General features: G+C 37.7%; 2 protein-coding genes across 2 annotated transcripts; both read left to right on the forward strand.

The window, feature by feature from the left end:
• Positions 1-315: 315 nt before the first annotated feature.
• Positions 316-13,847, forward strand: LOC110922610. The gene is made up of 10 exons (XM_022166878.1): positions 316-388; positions 506-772; positions 875-971; positions 11,875-12,002; positions 12,135-12,165; positions 12,257-12,395; positions 12,585-12,796; positions 12,906-13,227; positions 13,339-13,415; positions 13,529-13,847. The coding sequence occupies exons 3-10, from the start codon at positions 907-909 to the stop codon at positions 13,545-13,547; spliced, it is 993 nt and encodes a 330-aa protein (XP_022022570.1). The 5' UTR covers positions 316-388; positions 506-772; positions 875-906; the 3' UTR covers positions 13,548-13,847.
• Positions 13,848-17,301: 3,454 nt separating this feature from the next.
• Positions 17,302-21,199, forward strand: LOC110925406. Its single transcript, XM_022169360.1, has 4 exons — positions 17,302-18,112; positions 18,168-18,543; positions 18,778-19,436; positions 19,539-21,199. The coding sequence occupies exons 1-4, from the start codon at positions 17,302-17,304 to the stop codon at positions 21,197-21,199; spliced, it is 3,507 nt and encodes a 1,168-aa protein (XP_022025052.1).
• Positions 21,200-22,152: the final 953 nt, after the last annotated feature.

Consider the following 22,152-nt stretch of genomic DNA (forward strand, 5'->3'; position numbering starts at 1 on the left):
TTTTGATGTTACGGTTTTTTTCTTACATTTCAGGGTTGTAATGGATTTAAATGATTTTCATTTATTAAAAATGATTTGTATGAGAAGTTATTTGTATTTATTTCTGTTTGTTGTTCTAAGGATGTAAACAAATGAGTATTGTTTCGTGGTGTATTCTCTTTTGAAAGATTAAAGTATTCAATACCTTACTGTATTCTGGGTTGTAACATTCGGGAGAATAATTCAGGCTATAAATCATCTTTGTAAGATTCATTTGTTCGAGTTAGTGTTTGGGTACATTATAATATTATGTTTTTAATAAAACTTTGTAATGTATTCTAGGATGAAAGATCCAGGCTTCAAATCATGACTATTGTTCCGTGTTGTAAGATTCGGTTGAAAGATTCAGGTACAAATCATCTTTGTAAGATTCATTTATTCGAGTTAGGGTTTGGGTACATTATGATATTAGGTTTTTTAACTTTGTAATGTATTTTGATGTTACGGCTTTTTTCTTACATTTCAGGGTTGTAAGATTCAGGCTGGTATCAAGGCCCTTTGATATCTTTTTGTGACTCCCAACTTCAGGAAGATTCGGTTGTTGTTTTGTCCAGGTTTGGTGTTGGTGAAAACCTGGACCCATACAAAGTTGTGAATCATGCTTATAAGATTAACTTTTGTAGAATTACAACTGTTAGACCTGCTGTTGGTTGGGAAGGTGTTGAATACGGTTTTAAGCTGATCTCACATTCACTTATTGACAAAGGAGAATGCCAAGACCTTTTGACTGTTGGTATGTATTTTGAGGACTTTCAGTTTTTATAACTTTTCCGAAACATTTGTTAAATTTGGTCTGTATTTTGTTTGGGAAGTGATCGTCCTTATTTTATTGCAGATGTTGCTGGTACTGTCCTTTCCTGTAGTGATATGGACACATATGAAAAAGCTCATAAAGAAAGGAAAAGGATCAACTTTGAACTCCAAGATGTGGAGTAAGTATTTTTCTGTGATATAAACTGTCACACCCCCAAATTACCACATAGGGAGTGTCCCTGTTAGGCGTGTGACGACTAGCAATGAGCCACCAATTACATTGAATCACAAGTTTGAAATAAAGTTTCATCATTTAATAATACTGAAATCCCAAACATAAGTTGTTCAAAAACCATAAGTTCAGCGGAAGCATTAACGTATCACAAAGTATATGTTTCACACGATCAAAGTAAATAAATGTTTGTGAAATAACTCAGCAAGGCAACCATGACCACTCGCGCCCTCCAGCCAGCAAGTTCCTGCGTTCCAAGTACCTAAGGACCTGCGAGCATGTAACAAATGTATCAGACAAAGCTGGCGAGTTCACAGTTTTTAGAAAACGTTTGTTACCCGTTGTATGTAAAACAGTTCAATAACCAATGCAAGTAATATTGTTAATATCTCATTTCCGAACAATGACGGCTCCTGAAATACACGACTGCCCTTCCCACGTACTCCTATCTAGTACTGGGCCAGACTGGGTCATTAGTTCACCTCCGTCCTCTGCAGGCACGGGGTGAGGGTGCCAAACCTAAGTAGCGCTACTAACTAATACCCGATGAGGGACTTACAAAAGATGATAGGTGAGATTATTAACCAATATACCCGTTTTTACCCAAAGCCTTATCCCCCCCCATGGAATACTCACTGACTGTCCCCAACCACTGGGACGCATGCTCGAATGTAGTGAACTCACCTTTGGTTGCTCGGTAGATTTGGTTTCTTGTTCGTATTAAATCAAGTGTGTCCTATTCCAAATATTGACCACAGTTAGGACTATGTTCAGTATGTAACACCAACTCACCACATACATTTATCATGCAATTTCTTTGAAACCATGTATCAAACATCAACAATTTAACACGCAACACTTACTCAAACAATGTCGTTTATACATCATCACTTGGTGAGACACATTCTATATCCTATAACATACAAGAATTACATTTAACAAATAAGCCAAAAGGGCTGGCCTACACCCTTTGTACATTCGCTTAACCCTTACGGCAATCCAACCGACCCAGCGGCCCACGCATATATCTCAGCCCTTCTTCACGAAGTTAACCCTTTAAATATTGGCCCAGTTTTTAAATGAAGCAGCCCACTCACCCGATTACATGGGTTTGATTAAATCTGTAATGTTTACGGCCCAGTTTTTCAAAAAAAGTAATGTATACACGGCCCAAGTTTAATGAGTTTGGCTGAATTGGTGTTCAACTATTCCAGGGTGACCCCACCCCAATTCACCCGATTTCTTGTACTGTTTTGTTGTACCCCCTTTTTTTATATATATTTTTCTAATGACCTCCTAGTGATTAGACAATTCATGTGTAGCTTGCATTCATATACACCTTTGACTTTATACTACACATCCATTGGACCAACATAGTTATCAACATGTGCCATATTCAATTAGACTATTTAACCACAGTCATATTCAACCCTACTCATAACCTATTTCCATGATTTATTAATTGTCAACATTTCATTTGTCATATAATCGGTCCAACCCCATTTGATTTGAGAGCACATGGCCGCCCAGCACATGGCCGCCCCTTCCTTTCTCATATTTCAACCACAAGCTGCCAAATTAATTTATAGGTCACATGCATATACCCCTTTATGTCAGTCAACAATTATTCAATTCCATAGACTTAATGCCACATCTATTTTCACAATACCCTAATTCACATATTATATTCCTAAAACAAGTAATTCTCTAGCACATTTAAGCAACGTATAACATATATAAAGGATTAGTACACATACCAGTCTACTGGCAATTTAGAATGAATTCGATCTCACAAGTATAAAATGAATTCGACGGAGGGGGTAGCCTGCTGCCGTTGTGCACTTGTTTCTTAGGGTTTTCCAAAAGTTAGATTAGTTGCACAACATGTATTCACGTATACATATCAAAAGGAAGGAGTGGGCCAAAGCCGGTTGGGCTTGAGTGGGAAGACTGGGCCGAGAGTTAAGGTATTAGATCTAATGTGCGACTAACACATGTGCAATCCAAGTGTCTATAAGTGTCTTGGCCGTAAATCCCATCACTGTATGAATCGAATGTTTAACGCGTTTAACATTAACAAGTTTGTAAACCCACTAGTAACGATGACCTTTCTAAGATGCCAGAAACATGTAGATAAAAACAAAAGAGTCATGGAATAGGATAATACTAACCTTGAGAATTTGGGTTGTCACATCATCCCCAACTTGAAAGAAATTTCGTCCCGAAATTCGCCAAGTAACACGGAGAAATGAAGCGAGGAATCAAGATCATTGCGGATTTTGCTCAGGTGTGACATCATCCCCAACTTGAAGGGGAATCTCGCCCCGAGATTCACCAGTTTTGCTTGACTCTGCTTTGTCTTTGGGAAAGAGATGAGGGTATTTTAGTTTCATCTGATCCTCGCGCTCCCACGTGAACTCCGGTCCACGTCTTGAGTTCCAACGAACCCTCACAATAGGAATACGACTGTGTTTACGCACTTTGACCTCACGATCCATGATCTCGATGGGTTCTTCTACAAACTGCAGCTTGTCGTCGATCTTTAACTCTTGAAAAGGTACCGTTAATGGGTCGTCAGCATAACACTTCTTTAACTGCGATACATGAAATACATCGTGAACATTACCCAGTTCAGTAGGTAACTCCAATCTATAAGCCACTTTACCGATACATTCCAGAACCTTAAACGGCCCAACATATCGCGGATTCAGCTTGCCACGTTTCCCAAAGCGCACAACCCCTTTCCACGGTGAAACTTTCAACATGACTCGGTCATTCACTTCAAACACTACCTCTTTGGCACGCTTGTCTGCATAGGCTTTCTGACGATCACGAGCAGCTGCCATACGTTCTCTGATTTTCACAATCTTATCTGAAGTTTCGAGTACTATCTCAGGACCCGTAATCTGACTATCACCCACTTCAGCCCAGCAAAGAGGTGAACGACACTTCCTCCCGTACAGTGCCTCAAATGGTGCCGCCTTGATACTGGTGTGGTAGCTGTTATTGTAGGAAAACTCGACCAACGGAAAATGCTTCTCCCACCCCTTTCCAAAATCAATAACGCATGCCCGTAACATATCCTCTAGCGTCTGAATGGTGCGTTCACTCTGACCATCTGTTTGTGGGTGATAGGCCGTGCTCATATCGAGACGCGAGCCGAACGACTTATGCATAGCCTGCCATAACTCCGAAGTGAAACGAGGATCTCGATCGGAAATAATAGAAGTCGGCACTCCGTGCCTAGAAACCACCTCTTTAAGGTACACCGCTGCGAGTTGCGAATACTTATCTGTCTCCTTGATCGCTAAGAAGTGTGCTGACTTGGTGAGACGGTCGACAATCACCCATATAGTATCGTTCACAGCCTGTGTTCTCGGTAACCCCGTAACAAAATCCATAGCGATCTGTTACCATTTCCACATGGGTATCTCCGGCTGCTGGAGTAGACCCGAAGGTTTCTGGTACTCTGCTTTGACCCTAGCGCAAGTCAAGCACTTACTCACGTATGTTGCGATGAGAGCTTTCATATTCGGCCACCAATACAAAACCTTGAGGTCCTGATACATCTTATCGGACCCTGGGTGAATAGAATATCGTGACTTGTGTGCTTCGTCCATCACAAGCTCTCGAAGATCACCAAATAAAGGAACCCATATTCGTTCCATGAAGTAGTAAATACCGTCAGACCGTTGCTCGAACTTCTTCTTGTGTAGACCTCGTAATCCTTCAGCCTCAACATTTTCTTCCTTTAATGCCTCAATCTGAGCTGAACGGATCCGAGCAGGTAGATCAGAGTGAATGGTAAGCTGTAGGGCACGAATACGCTTCGGTTTTCGTTCTTTGCGGCTAAGAGCATCCGCCACCACGTTAGCTTTACCCGGGTGATACTTGATAGCACATTCATAATCATTGAACAACTCTACCCAGCGACGCTGACGCATATTCAATTCTTTCTGGTCGAAGATATGCTGAAGGCTTTTGTGATCCGTATAGATGGTGCATTTCGTGCCGTATAGATAATGCCTCCATATCTTCAGTGCAAAGACCACTGCTCCCAACTCCAAGTCGTGTGTCGTATAGTTTTTCTCGTGTACTTTCAACTGACGAGAAGCATAAGCTATCACCTTCTCGCGTTGCATCAACACGCAACCGAGACCCTGAATCGAAGCATCACAATAAACCACAAAATCCTCGGTACCCTCTGGTAGAGATAGAATCGGCGCGCTGCATAATTTTTGTTTCAAAAGTTGGAATGCATCCTCCTGTTTCGTTCCCCAAGAGTAAACTACCTTCTTTTGTGTTAATGAGGTGAGTGGCTGAGCAATCTTCGAGAAGTTCTGAATGAAACGACGATAGTACCCTGCTAGACCGAGAAATTGTCGCACCTCCGAAGGATTCTTTGGTGCCGCCCAATTTCTAATGGCGTGGATCTTGGCAGGATCCACATGTATGCCCAACTCATTAACTATATGCCCCAGAAAATGCACCTCCCGTATCCAAAAATCACACTTCGAAAATTTTGCGTACAGTTGCTCCCTCCTCAGGAGTTCTAAGATGAGGCGCAGATGCCGCTCATGATCTTCCTTGCTCTTGGAATAAATTAGAATGTCGTCGATAAAAACGATAACGAAGTCATCAAGGTATGGCTTGCACACGCGGTTCATGAGATCCATGAAGACCGCTGGTGCGTTGGTCAACCCGAATGGCATAACCAAGAACTCGTAGTGACCATATCGCGTCCGAAACGCTGTTTTGGGGACGTCTTCTTCTCTAACTCGCACTTGATGATATCCCGACCTTAAGTCGATTTTCGAATAGAAACTTGACCCTTGCAGCTGGTCAAACAGGTCGTCAATACGAGGCAAAGGATAACGGTTTTTAATCGTCACCTTGTTGAGCTCGCGATAATCTACACACATCCGGAAAGACCCATCCTTCTTCTTTACAAATAGAACTGGGGCTCCCCAAGGGGAAGAGCTAGGTCGGATGAAACCCCTATCCAATAGCTCTTGGAGTTGGTTTGACAATTCCTGCAACTCCCCTGGCGCAAGACGGTATGGCGCACGAGCAACCGGGGCTGCCGCTGGGGCGAGGTCGATCTGGAATTCCACCTGACGATGTGGAGGTAAACCAGGGAGTTCCTCAGGAAATACGTCAGGATATTCACGAACAACTGGAAGATCTTCAATCTTCCTTTCATCTGACTGGGAATCAGTGACAAGAGCAAAAACTGCAGGATAACCCTTACGCAGATACTTCTGAGCCTTCATTGCTGAAACAATGCTAACCGGGGTCCCACTGCGATGACCCTGAACTGATAAAAATTCCCCACCAGGAAGGGGAACACGTACGATCTTCTCCTTACAGAGAATCTCCGCTTGATACTTGGACAACCAGTCCATTCCAACGATCACGTCGAAGCTTCCAAGAGTAATAGGTATTAAGTCAATGTCGAATACTTGACCCAGAAGATCGATTTTACACCCAAGTAGAACATGTGTAGCTTCGATTGTTTTACCATTTGCGATTTCTACTATGTGTTTCATCACGAGAAGTGTAGGACTTAATCCTAACTGAGAACCAAATTCTACAGACACGTAACTCCAGTCGGCACCCGAATCAAATAAAATAGAAGCAATAACACCGTTCACTGAAAACGTACCAGTAACCACGTTGCCGTCGTTTCGCGCTTCACCAGCTCCCAACACAAACCCGCGCCCACGCGCGACATTACCCGCATTGTTCCCCGCATTGTTGTTCCCATTACTACCCCCTGTGTTCTGCTTCAGCTGAGGGCAGTCTCGCTTGAAGTGCCCCTCGACTCCACACTGATAACACCCTCTCTGAGTACCCTGATTTTGTTGAGATTGTTGCCTACCCATCTGCTGTGATGGCTGCTGCTGGGCTGGAAAAGTGGCCCTACAATCCCTAGCCATATGCCCTGGTCGATTACAACGATGACAAACCCGAGCACACTGTCCCTTGTGATGATAGTTACACTTGCTGCACAAGGGTAGCTTCCCCGCATATGATCCCTGCCCTGATTTGTTACTCGAGTTCTGATTCACTGATGCTGTCTGACTGGAACTACGGGTGCTGCCAGTATCCGTCTTCTTCTGAGGCTGTGCAGAGTTGGACCCCTTGTCTGTATCGTTCCACTTACGTTTGCTATCAGCAGCAGATGCAGTGGAAGTAGTGGCAGCTGTGGTAGTGCTAGAAATACGAGGTGGCAATGAGTCGCTCTCCACCTCCTGGTCAACGATTTTATGTGCCAACCTAACAATCTGGGTTAGGTTATTGAGGTTCGCTGCTGTAACTAAACCCTTCACCCGTGGAGGTAACCCCTTAATAAACAACTCGATTCTTCGTGGCATGGGTCGGGACAAGTTTGGACACAAATCAGCTAACTCATATGACCGCTTCACATACGCCTCGATTTCAGACCCCACCATTGTCAGATGATAGTACTCATTCTCTAACTTCGCTATTTCATCTCGAGGACAGTATTCCTCCCTCATCAGTTCTTTAAAATCATCCCACGTTGTGGCGTTCGCCGCCTCAATACCTAGCAGTTGGACCTGGGCATTCCACCAGGTCAAGGCACCATCCTGAAGCGTGCCTGCTGCAAACTTTACTCTATCCCCAACTGGGCAGTTACATATCGCAAACACTGACTCCGCCTTTTCGAACCAGCGTATAAGTCCCACAGCCCCTTCAGTGCCACTGAAGGTCTGTGGCTTGCAATCCATGAAAGTTTTAAAAGTGCAGACCGGTGGGTGAGGCTGGTTTTGTGGCGCCGGCTGACCTATCAACGAGAGAAAATATACCAACAAGTAAGACATCAAGTTTACGATTCAAAGGAAAGGAATGTCTGGTATGTGTCATACCAGCCTGATAAGCTGCCAAGGCTGCAGCCACCTGAGCGTTGAGTAATGCTTCTAGCTCAGCTTGGGTCATATGGATTTCGCCACGCCCACCACCACGGCCTCCATTACGTCCACCACGACGACCTCCACCACGTCCGTTCATGATTCTACAGATATGGGAAGAAGGAACGAATTAACAGATCATTTCAAGCGGATGTCAAGTATTGTTATAGTATTCACAGTTTTCGAAGTTCTAATACAAGATTGACTATCAACGTGGGATTCCTTTTTCACACCAGTCGAGACTTACTGGGACTCACATGCACCCCACGTTGTTATTATGTGTGCACCCATAATAATAACCCGATTTGCATGCTTATCTCAGTTCCTCCCTACTCATGTTAAAAGGTTTCCCCAAATTCATGCAGTTCGACCGACGACATCACAACATAGAGCATGTAAGTTCAAGTAGAGTCCCATTCTTAAAACACGTAGTATAAACAGATAGCATAGTAATTCGTATTTGCAATATCAAGTGTGCGTTCGAGTGTGATACTAATCATGAGTATGTACTAACTATGCTATGTAATGGTAAACAAGAGACGAACCTTGCTGCCTGGGGCTGAGTGTCATGGTCAATGTCGTATCAGTTCAGTTATAGTCTGGTTTTATAAATCATTTTTAAAACCAAATTCACTATAACCAGTGGCTCTGATACCAAACTGTCACACCCCCAAATTACCACCTAGGGAGTGTCCCTGTTAGGCGTGTGACGACTAGCAATGAGCCACCAATTACATTGAATCACAAGTTTGAAATAAAGTTTCATCATTTAATAATACTGAAATCCCAAACATAAGTTGTTCAAAAACCATAAGTTCAGCGGAAGCATTAACGTATCACAAAGTATATGTTTCACACGATCAAAGTAAATAAATGTTTGTGAAATAACTCAGCAAGGCAACCATGACCACTCGCGCCCTCCAGCCAGCAAGTTCCTGCGTTCCAAGTACCTAAGGACCTGCGAGCATGTAACACATGTATCAGACAAAGCTGGCGAGTTCACAGTTTTTAGAAAACGTTTGTTACCCGTTGTATGTAAAACAGTTCAATAACCAATGCAAGTAATATTGTTAATATCTCATTTCCGAACAATGACGGCTCCTGAAATACACGACTGCCCTTCCCACGTACTCCTATCTAGTACTGGGCCAGACTGGGTCATTAGTTCACCTCCGTCCTCTGCAGGCACGGGGTGAGGGTGCCAAACCTAAGTAGCGCTACTAACTAATACCCGATGAGGGACTTACAAAAGATGATAGGTGAGATTATTAACTAATATACCCGTTTTTACCCAAAGCCTTATCCCCCCCATGGAATACTCACTGACTGTCCCCAACCACTGGGACGCATGCTCGAATGTAGTGAACTCACCTTTGGTTGCTCGGTAGATTTGGTTTCTTGTTCGTATTAAATCAAGTGTGTCCTATTCCAAATATTGACCACAGTTAGGACTATGTTCAGTATGTAACACCAACTCACCACATACATTTATCATGCAATTTCTTTGAAACCATGTATCAAACATCAACAATTTAACACGCAACACTTACTCAAACAATGTCGTTTATACATCATCACTTGGTGAGACACACTCTATATCCTATAACATACAAGAATTACATTTAACAAATAAGCCAAAAGGGCTGGCCTACACCCTTTGTACATTCGCTTAACCCTTACGGCAATCCAACCGACCCAGCGGCCCACGCATATATCTCAGCCCTTCTTCACGAAGTTAACCCTTTAAATATTGGCCCAGTTTTTAAATGAAGCAGCCCACTCACCCGATTACATGGGTTTGATTAAATCTGTAATGTTTACGGCCCAGTTTTTCAAAAAAGTAATGTATACACGGCCCAAGTTTAATGAGTTTGGCTGAATTGGTGTTCAACTATTCCAGGGTGACCCCACCCCAATTCACCCGATTTCTTGTACTGTTTTGTTGTACCCCCTTTTTTTTATATATATTTTTCTAATGACCTCCTAGTGATTAGACAATTCATGTGTAGCTTGCATTCATATACACCTTTGACTTTATACTACACATCCATTGGACCAACATAGTTATCAACATGTGCCATATTCAATTAGACTATTTAACCACAGTCATATTCAACCCTACTCATAACCTATTTCCATGATTTATTAATTGTCAACATTTCATTTGTCATATAATCGGTCCAACCCCATTTGATTTGAGAGCACATGGCCGCCCCTTCCTTTCTCATATTTCAACCACAAGCTGCCAAATTAATTTATAGGTCACATGCATATACCCCTTTATGTCAGTCAACAATTATTCAATTCCATAGACTTAATGCCACATCTATTTTCACAATACCCTAATTCACATATTATATTCCTAAAACAAGTAATTCTCTAGCACATTTAAGCAACGTATAACATATATAAAGGATTAGTACACATACCAGTCTACTGGCAATTTAGAATGAATTCGATCTCACAAGTATAAAATGAATTCGACGGAGGGGGTAGCCTGCTGCCGTTGTGCACTTGTTTCTTAGGGTTTTCCAAAAGTTAGATTAGTTGCACAACATGTATTCACGTATACATATCAAAAGGAAGGAGTGGGCCAAAGCCGGTTGGGCTTGAGTGGGAAGACTGGGCCGAGAGTTAAGGTATTAGATCTAATGTGCGACTAACACATGTGCAATCCAAGTGTCTATAAGTGTCTTGGCCGTAAATCCCATCACTGTATGAATCGAATGTTTAACGCGTTTAACATTAACAAGTTTGTAAACCCACTAGTAACGATGACCTTTCTAAGATGCCAGAAACATGTAGATAAAAACAAAAGAGTCATGGAATAGGATAATACTAACCTTGAGAATTTGGGTTGTCACATAAACATTTGTGAACATATTTGTGAGATAATGTAGATGTTTAGATTTTTGTGAACATATTTCTGTGATATAAACATATGTGAACATATTTGTGAACATATATGAACATAGATTCAGTTCGTTTCTTAAGTTTGTTCATGATGAATATTGTTTAGATTTTTGTTCTTTTGTATGCGTTAGATATATGTTCTGTAAAATCATTTGCATTTTTAATTTCATTGGTATTATTTAGATGCAAATGTTTTGGATTTCATTGGTATTATTTAGATGCAAATGTTTAGATATATGTAGGTTCATTCATCTGAAATTAATGCAAATGTTTTGGATTTCATTGGTATTATTTTTTTTTTGAACGGTAACTTTCTTAAGGTATTTACATCCCCAAGTCGGGGACCCTAACCAAGTCTGTCCCAGACTTACGTTGTCTTAACCGGGTCCGCGCTGGGAGTGGTCAGACTTGGCTAACGGCGTTCGCCCGGAAACCGTACCGCCTCCACACGAGACACCTCGCTGGAGTAACGGTCGGATTAAAACCGGGGCGGCTCAGGCTCGAACTTGCGCAACATTGGCTTACAAGCACTTACCATCATTGCCTGGTCCCCACACCTTTGCTACACCCGGGAGTCGAACCGGAGTCTCCAAGGAAACAAACCGGCCCAACTCCCAACTGAGCTGGGGTGGGTCATTGGTATTATTTAGATGCAAATGTTTAGATATATGTAGGTTCATTCATCTGAAATTAATGCAAATGTTTTGGATTTAAATGATTTGCATTTATTAAAAATGATTTGTATGTATTTATATGTAACAAGATTGGTATTTATTATCAATGATTGTTGTCTATTTGTCATATATCACTTAAAGTATGAAGATGTATTAATTGCTGTTAGGGTTCTCTTATTTATTACAACTATCATGGTATATTAAAAAGATATTGTGTGTTGGCGATTACTTGCTATTGGAATTCAGCTTTTGTTTATTTTGAAGTTATGTGATTTTTTTTTTGTAATAACAGCCATGTTTACATCTGTTTTTTTTTTTTTTCCTTCTTCAGTGGTAATATAGTGGGTTGTACGTCGTGGAATGAATATGCCCAACAGTTCAAAGATTTCTTGGATATAAAAAACCCGACTGAGTCTGTAATGGCTGTCATTCAGCACGGAAAGATTAATGAATGGCATGGTAATTTCGTCAATATAATTGATTGTTTTATTATTGTAGTCTAATTAATTGATGGTTTTCTATATCCAAAATGTTTAAGAGAATACACTGTTCAAAATGATAAGTTTGGTACACGTATCTTTTTTAATCCAGAAATCGATGAAGTGTTTCAACTCAGGAAGAGGTATTTATTCAATATTCATGTGTTTAAATATTTTCAGAATATTATCTATTGTAATGTGAAGTTCTTATTGATTGTACAATTAATTTTATAGCCTTTTGGTACAACAAGGCCAAGCTGGTGGTTCTTCTTCTCAATCGATACTGTCATCTACAACTGTTTTTCCTGTCCGGCAAGAATTTCTGATAGATTACCCGAAGAAGAATGTTGACGACATTATTGAGATTGAAACGGTTAGAATAATTCACATACATTTATACACTTTCTGCAATTCCAGAATTTTTTTATATATCTATATTAATCTACATATATACACTTTTGCAGTGTGTGTCTATAAATATATTTTTTATAAACACACACACATACACACACGTATACATACACATGTTGAATAATGCAGTTGAATTTATTTGCTATCATAGACAATGTCATGTGTGGTAGTTGCAACCATCAAGATTGTTCAAGAAAACTATGGTTGGTTTTATCCTGCTTGTCGAAAGTGTTTTAAGAAGGTGCTGACTAAAACTGAGTATTTGCAATATGCTCAAACTATTGCGGAGTCGGTGATGAACCTGGCGCCCACTTCTTTGGTCTGTCCCAAGTGTGAAGAAGAATGTACATCCGTAACCATCAAGTAAGATTACGAAACACATAGTTCCAATTATTTATGGTTTTCAGCTGTATACATAATTTAGAATGTAGATTTTTTTAACTTTTTACAGAACATCTTTTATATATTTCAGGTTCAAGGTTCATGTGAGGGTTCAAGATGAAACTGGTAGTGTGACGTTTGTAATGTTTGATAAAGATGTTATGAAGATTGTTGGTTCAAGTGCAAGTGACATAAGGGAACACCAAGTGAAGTCTAATGATACTCAAAGTTTTCCATTTGAGCACACTCAGTTTCTTGAAAAGAAACTGGCGTTTAAGGTTGACATTACGCAATACAATCTTAATCATGACTATCGTGTTTACACAGTCCAAAAAATATGTGACGATCCGGATATATTAGATGAACTGGTTGCGGATAATGTTGTTTCGCGTGATGGTGATGTTGCTGACGAGGTATGATGTTACTAACCATTCAAACATTAATGCTTTCAATAATTGAAATCTGTTACTAAATTTTCCATTGTAAAATTCAATTCCTTAATGTTTTTTATACTCTGTTATTAGGTAAGTCAAGAAGTTTGGGACTCGAAAGCCGTGCAACTATCTGAAGATTCACAGAGGGCCGGTGACTCGATCTCCAAGTTGAGTTAGAACATTATATGAGATTTTACTTCAATTTGTATTATATGAATCCGAATTTAATACTTTAATAGTTGTTTTGTGATTTAATTCAAGGATGTGTTGGCTGTTACAGCCGACTCTTCCGTCGTTGAAGTAGAGAAGGATTCAGGATCCAGTCCGAATGGCAAGAGAAGCGTTCAGCAAGTGGAAGGGTTAAATGTTGGTGAACTATCTTCGAACAACAAACGAAACCGCAAGAAGCCATCTAAGTTTAACAGTTAGAAGATTAGAAGTGTTTGTTATATTTTGGTGTTTGTTTAAATGTCTTTTGGTGAATGGATTTTTAAGTAATGGTTTGTTGAACTGGTTTTTATGTTTTTGGTTTGGTAAGCTTTTGAAACCGGATTATGTAAGGATGTGTATGTACTTTTGAAAACATGTACTATGTATTAAGCCTGGATGTGGTTGATGTTTTTTTTTGCATTATAATCTTTTTTTAGGTTTGTGCAATTCAAAATATGTTAGTCAATTGGCTTTTAAATGTCAGCTTTGCGGACAAGATAAATTAATGTATTTAATTATTGTTGATAATAAATATTTTTATTTATAAAACTAAATTATTTATGTCCAAGGTTTGTATTAATCATGTTTGAGGGAGAATTTACTTATTGATGTCCAACGACACACATAAGATATGCCAGATAATCTGGTTTTAAACATCTTTTGTCGAGATCAAGTTTTGTAAAACATTATAACTTACCGAGCAATGCTGACGTCTTTCAACTGAGATCAAGTTTCAGTGTCTTAATGAAAATACAATGTCATTTTATTGGTTATTTTTTAATTGATATTTTCGAAATTGATATTCAACAATCTATATTAAAATATCCTAATAGTAGTTTTATTTTGAGTCATATACCGCCAAAAATTTTTATTGTAGAAAATATGTTTTTATAGATACTTCAGTTTTTTTCTGAGTAAATTCATATAGTTGGTTATAAAACAGGATTAAACTTATCAACTGTTTGTACAAGCATGATTTGAACTTAATCAATTTGGTGGTTATAATATTTATGTATAAGTTTGTTTGGATTTCATGTTACCTACATAGGCCCAATAGTTTAAATATCTATATCTAAATCCATAGGTACCTAATTTATTAGCACATTTAATTATACAGAGTTAAAAGCCCAATAGGTAAATTAGTGTAAATTAGGTAAGTTTGAAGACTTCTAATTTTCATCTCCGTTCTTTTGGTGAAATCTCAAAATTCACCCGCCTTGATTACACGAAAACATACGGTAGCACCTCCAAGATTTCAACAATAAGATTTTCGTAATCTCTTGGCAAGGAATCGGACTAAATACCCACGGTATGATTTTTGTAAACAAATAAAGTTATTGTTAACACCTTCCTTGCGATTGATAGTCAGTTTGTTTTTCAATAATTAATGTTGTTGTAAGATTCGAATTTTGTTTAGTGAGTGTTGTTGTTATGTTCTTAATCAGGATACATATTGATATTTTATCTCTTTGGTTGTTGTGTTTATTAGTGTAATACTTTAATCTAACAATGATAACCCTAATTCGTTTGTTAAACAGTTATGGATTCAAATAATTATTTTTTGCAACGAAATAGAGAGTATCTTCCACGGTGCACAACAGAACAGTCTAAAGATTCTCGCCAGAGAAGAAAGTCTATGTTAAAAAAATCGTAGAAACAATAGTGTGGGTCATCTTATAGGTTCATCTATAAGTGTTGATAACAATATTGGAGGTATGTTTTTGTACAATGTATTTTTTAGATTTTAATTGGTTTGTTTCAATATATTATTTAAAACTTATGTGATATGGTATCATCCTTCATTAAAAGGGGTCCATGAAGTTTGTACAAGTGGTAATAGTGTATCTAAGTTGAGTGAATCATCTTCTAAAAGGATAGGTAGTGTAATGTGCACTCCCGCCAACTTTGATCGAGGATCTCTCCGGCTGGGCCTGTCACCATCAACTACTCTTGGTAATTCATCAATCCATGAAGTTTGTACAAGTGGTAATAGCGCATCTAAGTTAATACCCAATCGCACTAACGTGTTGAGTGAATCATCTTCTAAAAGGATAGTTAGTGTAATGTGCACTCCCGCCAACTTTGATCGAGGATCTCTCCGGCTGGGCCTGTCACCATCAACGACTCTTGGTAATTCATCAATTCATGAAGTTTGTACAAGTGGTAATAGCGCATCTAAGTTAACACCCAATCGCACTAATGTGTTGAGTGAATCATCTTCTAAAAGGATAGGTAGTGTAATGTGCACTCCCCCCAACTTTGATCGAGGATCTCTCCGGCGGGGCCTGTCACCATCAACGACTCTTGGTAATTCATCAATCCTTTTTTTTAACGACTCATTATCATTTTTATAGCTGCTCATTATGTTTAATTTACAGTTAAATCGACATACCAGGATGAAAATGGTGGTCGAAATTCCGTACATGGTCAGCGAAGGTTCATTAGTAGTCCTCTACCTAAATTTGATTTATCTACGACTGCCAATGAAACCAATAAATCTTCATTGCGCGTAAAGCACTGGGCGCCAAATACAATGGACAGAAGTCCATTGTCAAATATTACAAATGGTATGGTTTACACGTTGATAATTTTAATTTATACAAATTTATATATATATATAATCATATATTATTGTCTGATATATTTAAATTGGTCCAGTTTGTCCGATATATTTTAGTATTTCATTCTACCTTAAATAATTTGTATCAACCCAAGAAATGGAATGTTTAAACAATCTCTAATGTTTTTTTCTTACCAGTGGAATGTGGTAGGAAAAGGTCCTCTGGGATTGAAACGAGCCCTACTATGAATTCTGATATTATGAAGTCTCGAAAGCTACCAAAATCTTGTTATTAGACAATAATGGTATGTTCCTTCTCATTTCTTAAAAATTATAAAATATATATAAACGAGGTTTAAGTGGCGTTTACATGTTTATCTACGGTTCATGGTAATTCATTTTATCTATGGATATTGTACTGCATAATGTGACAGACGTTAATGGTCGTTCTCTTAATCAAGGAGAACAGAATGAAAGCTCAAACATCCATAATGCATCTCTTAACTATGATGATTCCATTGTTGATGATATGGTACCCGGTTCTTCGGTTAAAAAGATTTTTGGTGTTGCACGAGGTAAATAACCGTTTAGAGATGTATATATTCTTTATGACTTTCACAGCATCGTTTTAACTTCCTGTTGTTTAATTAAAAATAATTATAATTCTATTATTTTTGGTTGATTTAAATGTGTAGAATATGTTGATCATGGGGATGCAATATTTGTATGTTCTAAGTGTAATGCAATGTTATGGAAAGATGAAATGCTTAGGGGGAATCAAGATTCTAAGAAAACCGCTTTTTCTCTTTATTGTTCTAATGGAGAGATTGAATTGCCTCCGTCACCTGATCCTCCTCAATTACTTCGAAGGTTGTATAAAATGGACAATTCCGAGAGTCGCAATTTCATGAATAACATTCGAGCATACAATATGATGTTTTCTTTCACATCACTTGGTGGTAAGGTTGACAAAACTTTTAAAAATAGAAAAGGTCCTTATGTATTTGGATTACAAGGTCAAAACTATCATCGTATGGGTAGTCTACTTTCGGATGATGGTGAAGAACCAAAGTTCTCACAACTTTACATATACGACTCAAAAAACGAGGAATTGAATAGTAAAAAGGCTGTAAGGTAGATAAACAATAGTATACATACTGTAATTGTTTAACTATCACAAGTGTTATTTTTAATAACACCGTGTTTTTTTTATAGTGGCGGTACTGGCTTCAAAAGATCAGGAAATGTTGGATTCTTGCAATCCACTTGTGAAGTCATTTAGAATGGTAAGAGACTGTTTTAAAGAAAATGATTGGCGAAATGTAAGACTTAAGCTTATTGGTACAAGAGATAAAGACGGTAGAATTTTCAACATGCCAACCGCATCGGAAGTTGCCGCTTTAGTAATTGGTGATTTTGATGGAGCATTTGATAAAAGGGATATTATTGTTCAGACAAAGTCTGGTGTTCTTCAAAGAATTAGTGAGCTTCATCCTTCTTATCTAGCATTGCAATATCCACTTATCTTTCCATTTGCTGAAGATGGTTTTAGACTTGGTATTAAGCATATAGGTGTTTCTCTTGACTGTGATATACTTAGAACCAGCACGACAATGAGAGAATTCTTTGCTAATGAATTTTCATTGTTACTTAATGCCCAAAAACTATTCCAACAATTTTTGGTAGATGCGTATACAATGATAGAATCGGCAAGGTTAGAGTATATAAAGGCGCAACAACCAAAACTTCGAAGTGAAACTTTTAAGAATCTAACTCAAAGTGTTCAAAGTGGAGAGACTGATGCTTCAAATTATGGTAAACTAATATTGTTACCGTCCTCATTTACTGGTGGTTCTCGATATATGATGCAAAAGTATCTTGATGCTATGGCAATTTGCAAATCTGTTGGATATCCAGATCTGTTCATAACAATTACATGTAATCCAAATTGGCCTGAGATTTATCGTTGTTTAAATGAAAAAGGCCTAAAACCTCAAGATAGACCGGACATTATCTCAAGGTTATTCAAGATTAAAATCAATCATCTAATTCAAGATTTCAAGATAAATAAGTTTTTTGGTGAGATACAAGCAGGTAATTGATTGAAAATGTTTAAAATTGTTATTTATATAATTATCTTACTGACAAGGCTTCCTTTTCAATGTTACAGTTATCTACACAATCGAATTTCAGAAACGTGGTTTACCTCATGCTCATATTTGTCTGTTCTTATGTGCGGAGAGCAAGTTTCCGACAGTGAAAGAGATCGATCTTGTCATTAGTGCCGAAATTTCGGACAAAGAAACTGAACCGGAATTGTATGAACTTGTCAAACAGTTTATGATACATGGTCCTTGCGGTACAGATAACCCTAAGTGTCCATGCATGGTTAATTTGAAATGTTCTAAAAAATTTCCTAAGAAATATGTACACGAGACTTCCATTGATACCGAAGGATATCCTGTCTACCGTCGTCATCCTACAGGAAATACAGTCGAAAAAAATCAAGTCACTCTTGATAACAGGTTTGTAGTCCCTTACAATGCACTTCTACTCAAGAGGTACCAATGCCATATAAATGTTGAGTGGTGTAACCAAACGGGCTCTATCAAATATCTGTTCAAATATATTAATAAAGGTCCGGATAGAGTAACTGCTTCTGTTTTCCAAGTCAATAAAACAAATGAAGTTGAACCGATTTCTGACATTTAGTCAAAGAAAACAAAAGTAGATGAAGTAAAAGAATATCTCGATTATAGGTATATTTCTGCCTGTGAAGCTGCTTGGAGAATATTCAAATTTGATATACATTGTCGATATCCAGCTGTTGAAGTATTATCTTTTCATTGTGAAGATGGTCAAAGTATTGTTTATGATGATGATTCAAATCTCTGTGATGTGGTTAGTAACCCCACTGTCAAAATGTCAATGTTCATGGAATGGATGAAGTGTAACGAAGTTGATGAATTTGCTAGAACATTGAAGTACATAGATTTTCCAAGATATTATGTATGGATACGTAAACTACGAAAGTGGCAGCGAAGAAAAAATCCTTTTGGAGCAGTTGGTAGGATACATTATGTTCCTCCGTCACTTGGTGACTGTTATTTCTTGAGAATTTTATTGAATCATGTTAAAGGACCAACAAGTTTTGCTGATATTAAAACCGTTGATGGCCAACTATATGATACATTTAAAGATGCATGTTTCGCACGTGGATTGTTGGATGACGATAAGGAGTATATAATTGCAATGAGAGAAGCAAGCACATGGTCGTCTTCCGATTTTTTGCGGACACTTTTTGTAACGTTACTGTTGTCCAACTCCATTTCTAGGCCTGGATATTTTTGGACAGAAACAAAGAGTCTATTATGTGAAGACATTATATACCAGCAACGAAAGATTACTGGTATTCCAGGTAATCATAGAAGTTTATATAGTTTGTCAAATTCTTTTCAATTATCATTGAATTTTTTAATAATACTATCTAACACTAGATCTTTTGTAATCAATTTTATAGATTTGGATATTCAAGAGAAAGAAGTCGAAAACATTTGTTTATCACATATCCAAAAGTTGCTACTTTCTTATGGTAGTACATTAAGTAACTTTGATGATATGCCAAACCTTCCTGACAATTACATTTCTGCATTGAATAATCGACTGATAATGAAAGAACTTTGCTATGATCGGGCAACTTTAGAAAAGGAACTTGCTTCTTATTTAAAGTGTTTAACTGTTGAACAGAAAAATGTTTATGAGACCGTTATGAATGCAATTGCAAAAGGTGTTGGAGGTTTATACTTCGTATATGGTTACGGCGGTACTGGTAAGACATTCCTTTGGAAAACCTTTGCAGCGGCGTTAGGATCGAAAGGAGAAGTGGTTTTAAATGTTGCATCCGGTGGGATTGCATCGCTTCTTTTAGACGGTGGTAGAACGGCCCATTCAAGGTTTGTAATCCCAATAAATATTAACGAAGATTCTATATGTTCCATAGAACCGAATAGTGAGTTAGGCGGCTTAATTAAACAAACGAAGATGATAATCTGGGATGAAGCTCCAATGACACACAAGCATTGTTTCGAAGCCCTTGATCAGACAATGAAGGATATCGCCCGTTCAAGTAATCCGAGGATGCAAAAACAGCCATTTGGAGGAAAGGTTATTCTGTTGGGCGGTGATTTTAGGCAAATACTTCCAGTCATTCCAAAGGGTACTAGAAGCATGATTGTAAACGCTTCATTGAATTCGTCTTATCTATGGAAACATTGTAAGGTACTAAAACTAACTGAAAACATGAGGCTAAAAGTGGGTAACCAACCAAGTAATTTACAAGAAACCAAGGATTTTGCAGAATGGATATTAAAACTCGGTGATGGTTTGCTTGGTGATCAAAATGATGGAGAGGCAGAAATTGAAATTCCTGACGATTTACTTATCAAAGATGAAGTTAATCCTATTGCTTCATTGATTTCATTCGCATATTCGGAAATGGATAAATTTTTGGGTGATTTAAACTATTTCCAGCAAAGAGCTATTCTTGCACCCACCAATGAAGTCGTTGATTCAATTAATACACAATTGTTAGACAGTATGCCTGGTGAGGAGAAGGTATATCTTAGTTCAGACACTTTATGTGAATCTGAGCAACAGTCCGAACTTAACATGGCGTTGGTTCCTCCTGACGTATTAAATAATCTGCGTTTGTCAGGGTTACCTAACCATAAACTGGTTCTCAAAGTTGGTGCTCCAGTAATGTTACTTAGAAACATTGATCAAGCCAATGGTTTGTGTAACGGCACACGACTACAAGTAACAAAGCTTGGAAAAGTTGTAATAGAAGCAAAGATCATCACAGGAATGAACATAGGTCATCACACTTTGATTACAAAGTTGAAAATGACTCCTTCCGATAAACGAATTCCAGTTAAAATTGCTCGTCGACAATTCCCACTATTAGTCTGCTTTGCGATGACGATCAATAAAAGTCAAGGACAATCCCTTGAACGTGTCGGATTGTACCTTCCACGTCCTGTTTTCAGTCATGGACAACTATATGTTGCGGTATCTCGAGTAAAAAGCCGGAAGGGTTTGAAGATTTTAATCTGTGACATGGACCAAAAAGTTTGTAAAGCTACTACTAATGTGGTCTACAAGGAAGTTCTACAAAAACTGTAATTATGAATGTTGAACAGTGAAAGGTCATAACCATTAGATCTTTTGATGTATTAAGTAATGTCGTATGATCTTTTGATGTAAAACTAAATAGCATTTTGGACAAAAGTCTTTTCATGTATTAAGTAATGTGGTATGATCTTTTGAACATCCTGTGAACATGTTCCTTTTATCTAATAATAACGAATGTTATTTTAGTGGATTGTTCTAAAAAAAATGTATACATGTTTAAAAACTGATAGTTTTAACTATTATCCGAACCATGAAAAAGTAATTTCATTTGAGTCATGGCTTAACAAGTTAGTTGAAAAAGTAATAACGCTGAGACCTTTCAAGGACTATATAACGTAGCATCTTTTGAAGAGACCGTTCACAGGATACACTTTAGTATTAATATGTTTTTCGTATCAAATTTATTGTGATTGAATATGTAACACTATCACTTTTACTACTCATCATCTTATGTTATTTATGATATATATTTTTATCCAAACTTGATAATAATTAATAATTCTATCCTTATTGCCATATATTACATTTATAAATCAATATGTATATTTATTAACTGTAAAACCGTAATAGATAGACATATCTAAAAACTATTTATTAATTTCGCACACTTATTAGGATTTAAATACAATTTTCAACTTAACACTTTTGTAAAGTGTTATATTTCCAAATCCTTTTTTAAAAAGGATTTAAATATTTATTCATATGATAATTTTAACATTTTTGTGGTACTGGACATGCTGTTAAATTATTTAAAAACTTTCTATATTTCTAAAACTTCGATCCTGTGAAATTGTTATTGTTATTGTTATGTTTGTATATACAAATTTAAAGATAAATATAAATATAAACATGCTAAATTAAATCACATATAATTTCCGTTCATTATATTATAATGTTAATATTAATATTGTATTTTATAATTAGTTGAATTTTTTATTTTAAAG

The sequence above is a fragment of the Helianthus annuus genome, chromosome 6, assembly GCF_002127325.2.
Source record: "Helianthus annuus cultivar XRQ/B chromosome 6, HanXRQr2.0-SUNRISE, whole genome shotgun sequence".
Lineage (NCBI taxonomy): Eukaryota > Viridiplantae > Streptophyta > Magnoliopsida > Asterales > Asteraceae > Helianthus > Helianthus annuus.